The sequence below is a fragment of the Otolemur garnettii genome, unplaced genomic scaffold (genome assembly GCF_000181295.1).
Source record: "Otolemur garnettii isolate 467f Iridium unplaced genomic scaffold, OtoGar3 scaffold00130, whole genome shotgun sequence".
In the NCBI taxonomy this organism is placed as follows: domain Eukaryota; kingdom Metazoa; phylum Chordata; class Mammalia; order Primates; family Galagidae; genus Otolemur; species Otolemur garnettii.
Genome location: NW_003852525.1, coordinates 2,335,522 through 2,347,669, shown reverse-complemented (window position 1 = coordinate 2,347,669; position 12,148 = coordinate 2,335,522). Strand labels below are relative to the sequence as shown.

General features: G+C 37.5%; 1 protein-coding gene across 1 annotated transcript in view; it reads left to right on the top strand.

Moving 5' to 3' along the window:
- The first annotated feature begins 2,157 nt into the window (after positions 1–2,157).
- ADGRL3 (adhesion G protein-coupled receptor L3) overlaps positions 2,158–12,148 on the top strand; it is a 372,824-nt gene continuing 362,833 nt past the window's right edge. The window contains exon 1 of the mRNA XM_023518203.1: positions 2,158–2,366. Within this exon, the coding sequence (XP_023373971.1) occupies positions 2,176–2,366 (191 nt within the window). The 5' untranslated portion in view covers positions 2,158–2,175. The remainder of the gene's footprint in view (positions 2,367–12,148) is intronic.

Below are 12,148 nucleotides of genomic sequence, written 5' to 3'. Positions count from 1 at the left end.
TTTAAAGTTATAAAATTTCTCCTCCCCAACCCTTCCCTCTTCCTCCTTCCCTCTCCTGTATTCTCTCTTCACATTTCATGCCACGGAGAACTCACACGTGTTTATGTGAACACGTGTCTTACATGTATGTGCGTGACAGTGAGTCAACTATCGCAGCCAATTTAAGCTATCCCTCACGCTTCTCTAGAACTGATTCTCTTAAAGTGGAAATCATCTTATTTGACAGTTGGTAAACACTTCATTTAGAATTTCAATTACATGCTTGTCAAAGAAGCACGAGTTTTTACCACAATTAAACATTTGACTCTCTTCCAGGGATGTACTGGTTGTGTTCCTAGTCTGGGGGTGGGAAACTGCTAAACTTCACATGAAAGTATAGTTTTCTGGGGTGGTGCCTGTGGCTCAAAGGAGTAGGGCGCCGGCCCCATATGCCAGAGGTGGTGGGTTCAAACCCAGCCCCGGCCAAAAAAAAAAAAAAAAGTATAGTTTCCCCTATAAAAGTTAAAAATATGTGGTCAGCAGATATCTAAAGTGAAACAAAAAACTTGAAAAGCATATTTGCCGCATATATAAAGGACACAAGTTTAACTTTTTTGCTGTACAAAGGACTTTTACAACAGCAAATTTTGCACAAATGCAAGCAACCAGTTTACAAATTTAAGAAATATAAAGGACCAATAAACATGAAAATATATTCTATTGTACAAATAATAAAGGTGTTATATGGTTCTTCATCTGTCAGATTGAAAAATTTAGAGGAAGCAATAGTATTTAATTTTGAAGAAGAACGTGGTGTTGGTAGAAGCGTACATTTTTGTCACCTCTATGTTGATATTTGCCAGGTTTTAAATGTTCTCTCCCCTTTAACTCATCCATTTCATTTCTAGAAATATACCATGCAATATATTTGGGTAATTAGATTCTTTCCCAAACCATGACAACCAGTTGCATGGACAGGTGTACTTCTTTGTGGTACTGTGACACAAGAATCCCAAGACCTTCCTACACGTCCGTGAACATAGGATCCATTACATAATTTATATACATTTTTATCAAATGTAGCCACTAAATGAAGGAAATGCTATCCAGATACAAAACATTCTCTATCCTATATCATTAAGTTGATGGATAAGATAATGAAAGGGCATCAAATGACGTGTGTGGTGTGGAACTACCTAAGGAGAATGACCTGATGTGGAAAGAGGAGTGGGTGGACACGGTTGAGCTCCTGCCTGCTTTTATATAGAAAATTACAACAGGCAGGTCTCCACATTATTATCTGGCTCCCTTTTGACAGGAGGAGAAGAGTGCACAAAGGCCCTAAAGGCAAATGTAATATTTCTCCCTAAAAATGTCTGTTTTTATCAATAAATAGCATATATTTTTTTCTATAATGAACTCGTACAGTATACTGATATTATTAGTTATTGCTTAAAGCAATAAGAGCATGTTTTACAATTGAATTAGAATGGTTTACTTAAATCAGTTTGTGTATTTATTGATTTGGGAGAAATCGTCTCACTCTGTTACCCTGGGAAGAGTGCAGTGGCATCATCATAGCTCACAGCAAGCTCAAACTTTTGGGGCTCAAGCGATCCTCTTGCCTCAGTCGAAGTCACTGGGACTACAGGTGCCCAGCATGTTGTCCAGCTAAGTTTTCTATTTTTAGTGCAGATGGGGGTCTCACTCTTGCTCAGGCTGGTCTAAATTTCTGAGCTTAAGAGATCCACCCGCCTCAGCCTCTCAGAGTGCTAGGATTACAGGTGCGAGCCACTGTGCCCGCCTTACATAAGTGTATTTAGCGTCCACAACAGAACAATTTTTTGGTGATCATTTCCTTATTTTAAAAAATGAGAAAAGAAAATAAATACCCATGAGATTTATCTAAGAATCTTACTCTCTAAACTGGGTGATATTTTTATTTAGTTTTCACTCGACACAAGGGTCTTTCCATTAATAAGAAGAGAATGAGTGAAAGTTTTTAAGCAATAATGGCTATTTCTGTAAAGTTGCGACAATGAGAAATACTCTATTTTAATTAAAATTGTGACTCTTACCTACTTACTTCTTGGTATGAGTTTTCCCCAAACACATGCAATTTAGCTTCTGTGTAGTAAAGACGGTTCCCCTCTCGTCCTCCCCCTCCCCGCAGCTTTCAGCCGTGCCCCCATTCCCATGGCCGTGGTCCGCAGAGAGCTGTCCTGTGAGAGTTACCCCATAGAGCTCCGCTGTCCGGGGACAGACGTCATCATGATCGAAAGTGCCAACTATGGGCGGACGGATGACAAGATCTGTGACTCGGACCCTGCTCAGATGGAGAATATCCGGTGTTACCTGCCAGATGCCTATAAGATTATGTCTCAAAGGTAAGACTCTTCGAATATTCTTTGCACATGTAATAAAACCTTAACGTGCGTCTGTGTGACATCTGGTGACCATGGGTAAGAACAAGAACAGGGCTGTGGATTTCAGGATAATTTGAAATACTTATTTCACGTCTGTCTATTCCCCATATCACCCAAGTGCTAGCATGTGAGATAACAAACGGGGGTGAGGGGGTGGGGGGGCTGACAGGTAAACTCTCACCCAGCAGAACAAGGTGAGGTGTTAAGGACTTAACACCTTAACTGGTGTAGTTAAGGACTTAACTACACCTTGAACTTTACCTTTGAAATGCAAAGGGTGATTGGTGGGGTCACCTCTATGATTTATCTTACAATGGTACAAGTGAATCTTTCTAAAAGCAGAGTGTGAATGTCTTAACTCAATGACTAAGAGAATGACATGAAGGTTATGTTAACCAGTTTGATGAGAGTATTTCAAAATGTATATGAAAACAGCACACTGTACCCCATGAGTGCATTAATGTACATAGTTATGCTATAAGAAATTAAAAAAAATGCAAATGATGTTGCCTAATCATAAAAAAACCCTAATTTTAAAGAAGTGAAACTACACACACACACGAATAGCATTTGGAAGATATTAGAACTTATTAGAGTATTTATTAAATTTCATGATCTAATCTGTGTGTAGCTATTTTGATAGTGTTCACTAAACCTGGGTTCATTCCATGAAAGACTAAATTATGCTTTCTGCAATACTCAAAAACAAAACATTTTTCCAAAAATTGCAGGAAAATTCTTTTACTGCCAACAGTTATTTTCTAACAGTGGAGGGGAGTAAAAAGAAATAAAAATTAAATTCATAGATAATTATATAGTCATTAATCAAAAGCTTATCAATGAAGGATTATTTTGGCCTTGGAAAATAATGGGAAAAAATTTCTCTGCTGGGTGGTACCTGTGGCTGAAAGGAGTAAGGCACTGGCCCCATATACCGGAGGTGGCGGGTTCAAACCCGGCCCGTGTAAAAAACGGGGAAAAAAAAATTGTCTGCTAACTACTGTATGAAATTAATTAAGTACATTTAAGCTATCTAAAATATTACCTAAGAGCTATTCTAAAATAATGTAAATTAAGATGCCATATAATATCACTGGATAAGAAAAAAGATTTTTTATTCTAAGGAGACTGATATATAGGGATTTGTACTATAGAAGATTTAAATTATATTAAATTTCTTGATCAGTTGGCTAAATATTATGTATTTCTTAAATCTTTGTTCACTATTACCATGGTTTTCTCAGAAATCAGTGACAAAGACTTTTATTTACTATAAACCATCACCTTATTCTTTTCTTTCTGTTATTCAAGGACTTTTTAAAATATAAGGCAAACTGTAGCTTTTATAAAACTAAACATATTAAAGTCTGAAAACAAAAATGGTAGATTTCGAGGATTATTTTTCTCGTACTTAGGAAAGCTTTCCTTATTTTAACCTTTCGTCTTCTTGATACTTAAAATTGTGCTATTTTGTGTGTGATTCATGGATTCACGGAGTCTGTGTCTTGTTTGTATCAATTATTGCTGAGTCAATTGTTAATGCAAAGGTTTGCGTATGAGGTTTTAATGATCTGATTGTCTGGGGTATACGTGAAGGGTGTTGAACTTTGGGCAAATCTTAGGGCTTTGATTTGCCTGTTCCTGTCCTGATGCCTCATGCTAAGGGGAGGGTTAATGAAAAATAAGATTTTAATAAAATTGGGGATTCCTTGAGTGGCGCCTGTGGCTCAAAGGAGTAGCCATATGCCGGAGGTGGTGGGTTCAAACCCAGCCCCAGCCTAAAAATAAAAAAAAATACCAGGGATTCCATTTGATAAAACTTTGGCTGCATTTTGTTGTTCTGTCTCTCTCACTGTTGCATATCTGACTTGCCGCCGACTATACCAAAACCCTCTGTGATGAATGAAATGTTAACTAATCGCTCCCTGGCATGTGGTGATGTAATGGTCTTTCAGAAGTGATTTCCCGTAAGTTGTATGGAATGGACACAGTGACTAAATTGTTATTTTTTATTTGTTTCAGTCATGCAACTGAACCTAGGATATGTTTGAATATGTTTGGCTGTGGGGTGAGGAGGAAATTATGCTTTTCTATGATTAGATTTTTATTTAAAATATAATAGAAATAACGTCCCTGGCTCTTGGATCTCTTCGTCATTTTCACTGAAATAGTTTTAATCTTTTCATTGATGTTATTCATGGTGACCCAAATAAGCCCCTCATCTTATAATTATTGCAAAAAATAGTTGTAATGGATCCTTTGGAGCCACTGAACTATATGGGGTGCATCCCTGAAGCGACTAATCTGCAAAATAAAAATACTTTGGGCACCCCTAGTGGTCACTTGTGGAAGCATTCTTCATGGGAGTTGTCAGTTTACTGAAATAGCCATGGTTAATTCTCTGTGGAAGCAAGTTTCTGCCTTGCATTGATCTATTAAATGTACTATATTTATACTTGTCCAATGTAAACATTTTTGACTTTCAAAGAAAAGAAATTAGATTCCATTTTAGAAGCCCCCAAGAAATGGGATGGCCAAGCCCGCTTGTGCAGCTTTGTAATGAACTTGGTTACACTGTCATGCCAACCACAGCATGTTAAATAGTGCTAATAATTACTAATTATGATATGAACTTATAACAATAATGATACAGACAGTTTAAGTAGATTAATATGTTAGAACTGAAGTTATAATTCAAAGCATCTTTTCTAAAAATTATCTTGGATTAATATATTTCACTTAAACTCCTAGAAAAAGATATCAGGGTCTAAACATTTTGAGCCTGTCTAGTGGATCATTACCAAGTACAAACTGGTTATTATTATTATTACTATATTCTTGCATAGCCTTGTTGAAAAATCTTCATAACTTGCTTCGGCCTCATACATGGAACAGATGTCATAGACCTGGAAAGACTTGGAATATTATTTTTTTCTATTCTAATAAAACTTTATTTTTTCAAACACAGCCACAGAGGCAGAACCTCATGTTTAACCCACACAGACTTACGGAGTTTTTTGAGACTTGGAATATTATTTATGCAGATGTTTGATACACATTGAACAAATTAAACTGTATACTTGTTTTTAAGTATGAACAAATGTGAAACTTGAATTGAAAAGGACGTGACTCTTGATTCCCACAGTTTTCTCCAGTATAACTTTCCAGTCTGGCACCTGTTTTCAAATCAAGTGTGTTCTGGAACTGCTACGTTCACCACCCCCCCAAAAAATATTCCATACTTTACCTGCATTTCATTGTCCTACTAGAAGACTTGTTAAAATGTCATAATACATTTAACTTCCCAGAACTTATACTTTTACTTACTTAGCACTATCTATATCCTTTTTCTTTTTAAATTTGAGACAGAGTCTCACTATGTCACCTTTAATAGAGTCCTGTGGCATCACAGCTCACAGCAACCTCTAACTCTTGGACTCAAGCGATCCTCTTGCCTCAGCCTCCCAAGTAGCTGGGACTGCAGGTCCCCACCACCACACCCATCTAATTTTTCTGGTTTTAGTAAAGACCCAGTCTCACTCTTGCTCAGGATGGTATGGAATTCTTGAGCTTAAGCTATCTGCTGGCCTCGGCCTCCCAGAGTGCTGTGATTACAGGTGTGAACCACCTCACCTGGTCTTACATCCTTCTTAATTACATCTAAACATTAATAAGTCTGTCTGATCACACAACTATCTTTTCTAAAGTAAATTGTAGGTTTCTAGAGGACAGACTTTCTGCTGACTTTTACCAAAAATCAGTTTTTGATGTATTAACAAAAAAAGAATATGCCATCAAAATGGTTATGCCACTGAAAAGTTTTTGTAATTCTGTCATCTTCGTGGTTTCTTATTCCTTTTGTTTTATGGTTATATGTGTCAGAGATTTTTTAAAACTATTACATATTACTTTGGAATCTAAATGTGAAAATGACTGTTACCAATTGGATAACTTCAGATATTTTACATTAGGAATTCAGCGTAAGTTTTATGTTATCTTTGACTATTCATAGAACTATTTCTTTTGTTACCTCAACCAACCCTTGGCAGGCTGTAATGTGCAGTTCACGATAACTATTGTCCTAGGTTTTGAAGGCTAAATAAAAGCAGTGATGGTTCTTGCCTATAAAACTATATTTTTAACAGGTTACAAAACACCCTAAGTCATCTGATCTATGTTCTATTTTTTATCTCATTTACATTTATTGTGGAGTTGAAAGGAGGAAAGACCCTTCAGCAAGGTGTTATTAGAGAATATTTCATTGGAGGAAATACCAAGAATTGGTCCTTAAAAGATGGCACAATTAGCAAAAGCAGATTCTATCAACATCGTACTAGATATATAAGTGGAAGAAGACTCAAGAGGAACTCAAGGGAGCAGCTTCACCCATTGTTTTCTGTTCACAAGTGTATTGGTGTTCTGCTGTGGACACCTGACAATTTAGTGTCTCCAAGTCCTCTTCCTAATGTGCTACTGTTTGGTGCCAAACCCTTCTCCCTCTAAAAGCCCTCCCTGTAGGTGAGATATGCATGCTTTTAAGAAGCAGTTCCCAACCATCTAGCACCAACAACGGGTTTCATGGAAGACGGTATTTCTAAGTATGGTGGAGGATGGGGAGGTGGTTTCCGAATAATTCAAATGCATCACACTTATAATATATAATGTAATAATTATACATCTCCCACAATGCAGAATCGGTGGGAGCCCTGAGCTGCCTCCTCACACGTGCAGTTTACGGTAGGTTCATGCTCCTGTGAGAATCTAAAGCTGCTGGTAGGAAGCAGAGCTAGGGTGGTGATGCCAGTGGTGGGAACAGCTATGAATAAAGGTGAAGCTTTTCTTGTCTGCACCACTCACCTCCTGTGGGGCTAACAGGCCATGGAAATGTACAATCCATGGCTCAGGGATGGAGACTGCAGCTTTCTAAAAACCTAGATATTTCCAGATAATATACTACCTTGATACTGTTTCCTTGTCAAAAAACAAACACCCCACCCCAAACTCTTCCATTGTTGTTCTGATAAATTGAACATGAATTTCATATAAAAGTTGGAGACTGAATATCATATGCATTTGGTATCCTTTTTTCCAGCTTTTTATGACATTTACTTTTTGTGCCAACTTTTATCACATGCATTTGAAATTTTATGGTGTAAGACCCTTACTTTACATATAATAGCCCATTTTTTTCAAATTTAAAAAGACATTAGTGAATAGGAATGTGTCTGTATATGTATACGTAACATTTTATGGAAATATAATATTTATACAGAAAATGCCACTCATCATGTGTGTGCAGCTCATTGAATTTTTTCCAAATCACGCTCATCCCTCTAACTAGCGCTGAAGATGCTGAAGGCGGATGGCTCCTCACAAGCGCCCCCTGGTGCTCCTCACCAGCCATATCACCTCCCCCAAGGAGCCACCCTATCCTGCCCTCCAACCAACACCCTAAATTACTTTTGTTCGTTTTGTAGTTTAAATAAATAATTTTATATAGTATATGGTTTGTATCTGGCTTTTCTCAGTGCATTCATCTTCGTATACATTTGTTGAAACGTGTTAGTGTACTGTATAATTCACTCATTTCAAATATACATGTACAGACTTTACTCAGTAAATTTCCCAAGTGATGCAACCATCACAATAAATCAGTTTTAAAATATCTCCGTCATTGGGCAGTGCCTGTGGCTCAAAGGATAGGATGCTGGCCCCATATGCTGAATGTGGTGGGTTCAAATTTAGCCCTGGCCAAAAAAAAAACCCAGCTCTCTGTCACTTCCATAAGACTCTGCATTTCAATTACTGTTAAGCTCCATTTCCCACATACCTGATGCAATGATTAATCTACTTTATGTTTGTCCTTAATGCACTATTTTTTAACTTAAAAAGTGACTATTGGAAATAAAGGTAAATGTAGCAGGCGTTCATTAGGGACAGTATACAAGAAATATTAGCAGTTATTTCTGGAGTCACAAGCACAAATATGTTTCTGGCATTTTGAATTTTCTTAGAGTTACAAATCTAAACAATTAAAAGTGGTTTTCTCTCGAGTTTTCTAGCGAGTAAAGATGTTAAATGAACAGTAGGAGTATTTTTTTCTATGTAAATGAGAGATCTAAGTTTTGTTTTAGAAATGTTACATTTTTACATGTTGAAGTCACAGAAACACGCAAAAAAGAAAAAAAAGGAAAAAGAGCAAAATTGTTTCTCACCTTCCTGAAAGTTATTTTTCAGTTTACATCAGTAGCACTGCAGGAGATTTTATAACTTACAAAAAGATCTTGGGTTCTGTTGTGTTTGTTCCAGGGGAAGTTAAGAACTCTTTCAATAGTGGTAGAAAAAATAACGCCCATGGCAGATTTTGTATGTTCATAGCCCAGGAAGGGTTCTGAAATTTTGAAATAACTGCTTGTGTGTCTGTGTGAGTCTTTCCAAGCAAGGTTTTTCCTTTGCTCCTTTGACAGATCCGTTACACTGTCTTGTATTTCTCTTGCAAATTATAACAGATTGGAAACAATTCCTCGTATCAGAAACTCTTCCACAGAAATTCTTCCACTGAATCTATGTAACAGACAGCGGGTTCAAACCTAGCCCTAGCCAAAAACTTCAACAAAAAAAAATTCAAATCCATCCAAAGTTTTATAATTCAATACATTTCTTAAGCAAAAATAAGGTTTTAATGAAACCAAGGTTACAAAATCGATCAAACTATGGTTATCAGAGGTCGGGAAGAGGGATGAGGAACGGTTGGTCAGTGGGTACAATCGTGTGGTGAGATGCAAGGATTTTAAGTTCTCATGTTCAGTGGCACAGTAGGGTGACTGGGGTTAATAATAATCTACTGTACATTTCAAAATAGCTGGCAGAGATTTCAAATTTTCCCAGTACATACAAATGAAAAATGTTTGAAGTGATGGATGTACTATCTAGACTGATTTAATCATCACACACTGCATGACAAAGTATCATACATACTGGTCTGAATTGTAAGTGTCTCCCACTTACTGAACAATTGTATAGTTCATCAAGACACAGGAAAAAATTCACAGAGTTGACATTGAAAGAAAAAGTTGATCTACATTTTCTGGAAAGTAGCAACCTAAGAAAGATGGCGGAACATTTTGGTGTCAGCAAGACCTCAGTTAGCTAATTCCAAAAATGTGAATATGAGTCTTGGAGAGAGGTGGTGAGGAGAGCAGAGACTTGCAGCAGAAAAGGAGGAAACTTCCCTCCATGGAAGTCGGTGAAGCTGGTTCAGACAAACGAGCGTGGTTAATGCATCCGTCTCCATGCCACTGATCCAAAAACTGCGTAAAAATTTGCACAGGAATTCTGGGTGGCAGGTCACCAGGCATCAAGTGGTTGGCTGGAGAACTGTAAACTGCAACACGAGATCACTCAGAAAGCCTTGTGTGGTGAGTCCAGTGATGTTCCAGTAACAGTCGCAGAAGAGTTCATCAAAAACTTCACAACTTCACGAGAGACTTCGAAGACAAGAACATTGTTAATGCTGATGAGTGCAGACGCTTCTTCAAGGGGATGCCTGGCAGGAATCTTGTTGTGAAGGGTGACAAGTGAAATGTAAGAGTGGAACTTTCCAAAGAAAACATCACAGTTCTCTGCACTAGCTCAACCAGAGAGAGACTAAAGCCCATGGCCATTGGCAAATTGGCAAAGCCACGCACTTTCAGAAGCTGAAGCCCAAAGACGTCCCTGTCACTTGGAGACCTGCAGGGATGACTGGAGTCCTCTTTGAGGAGAGGGCAAGGGGTATGGACTAAGAAGTGAAGAAGAAGCAGAATATTCTACTGACCATGGATGACCCTCCTAGCCACCCGTGCTCACGTGAATCATCTCAAACGGGAGGCTGAAATTTCTGACTCCAAATGCAACCTCAGAAATCCACCTTGTGGACCAAGACAGCATCAAAACATTTTCAATGCATTCCCAAGCCCAGCTCCAGGAGTGGGTCATCACTGGACACGCCCCTGTGGTCCCCTGTGGAAACAGTTTCATCCGCTGTGTCAGTTAACGCTCTGGACACTGTCCTCTGGGTCAGTTCTGCTTGGGATAAAATTCAGCTGAAATGATACAGACGTGTTTAAGAAAGTTGGATTTATCACAACCCAAGATGACTCTTTTTTTCAGAAAAAAAATGATTAATACACATTAAAAATGATTTAATGTGTATTAAATTATCACATGTCCCCTGGGACTATATACATCTATTATTCATCAGTAAAAGTAAATAAATAAATATTTTTCTCATCCGTAAAGACTGATTTCAACACAAAATTATATGGGCTAATGTTTTGGCTCGAAACGAGATCTTTCCAAAATGAGAAAACAGTGAATGTTTTGCCTTTGTATGGTGCCGTGCGTGTGATTTCACTGAGTTTTGATTCTGTGAATGCTACGTGATATTCTCTAATAAAATCTGTGCAAGAAAGTCCAGTACCTGGACGCGTCCCTGCATAGCCCCATTCGGCTGTTGACACATTTGTGCGGCCCATTTGTGCTAGATCCTCAGCTGGTGGACTGAACCAGACATTCTACTGTATTTTTAATAAAAATCACTAAACTAGGAAGTAAGTTTGAACCAGTCCCTATTTTAGAAAAAAGAAAAAGCCCATGCCCACTGCTAGTGGCTGCCAGTCGTTTACACATATGCTAATGAGAGCATGTTGCATAACTTAATAAATTATGTGGCACTTTATTTTCTGCATTGGTATAAGTTTCCAGGCAAACATGTTCAAGTACTTGCAGTGAAATTGAATTTACGGGTGATAATGGGGGATAATTTGAAATTTGCAAGGTACTATATATGTAAATACAGAAAGCAGATGTCACTTAGTGTGCAAATTTAGGAACAGCAAGGAGTCCTGAGTTAGGAATTATAGCACATAAGTACTTTTGAATATGAATAAATGAGAAGATATATCATGCCAGCCTCCCTTAATCAAACCTGAATATACGTACCAGAATGCCATATAATGTCTAATGTTTTATATGATGAGTTTTAGACAGAACAAATCTTCGCAATCAAAGACTTTGCTGATCGGTTATAAAAATGAGAGCGATCTTTATTTGCACCACAGTATGGTAGCTTTGGTTTATTAGTTAATTGAATATATTCTCGTGTAATATTCAGATTTTATTTTTCATTGCCTGGCAGAAATCAGATTAGGCTAAAAACATATTAGATTTTTCTCCCTCAGTTCGATTTCTTTCTTCTGCAAGATGTAATTGATTCTTTGTTTCTTTATTGTTAAAAATATTACTACATGTAGTCAATAACTTATTTTGTATGATATATTTTAAATTTTCTCAGCTTATGTGGTATGATCAGTTTGCCTTTCAGAAAAAGGTTACTTTTCAAGTAATTGGGGCATAAATGTTAACCTGATAATTGTTACTATGAAAAGTGCATTAATTGATAATGGTTTCAGTAAAGGTAGATGTTTACTTTATCATTGATGTAGCAGGAAGTTATGTAAATTGTATTTATTTGTAGTTAGTGTTACCAAATGGTAAAAGCAAAACCTGTTTTGTTTTAAACGGACCACATGGAAGATAGAGAAGATTTTTATTTACCCAAATCAGGAAGCATGTGGAGGGGGCAGTGCCTGTGGCTCAAAAGAGTAGGGTGCTGGTCCCATATGCCGGAGGTGGCAAGTTCAAACCCAGCCACAGCCAAAAACTGCAAAAAAAAAAAAAAAAAAGGAAGCATGTGGAGGGAT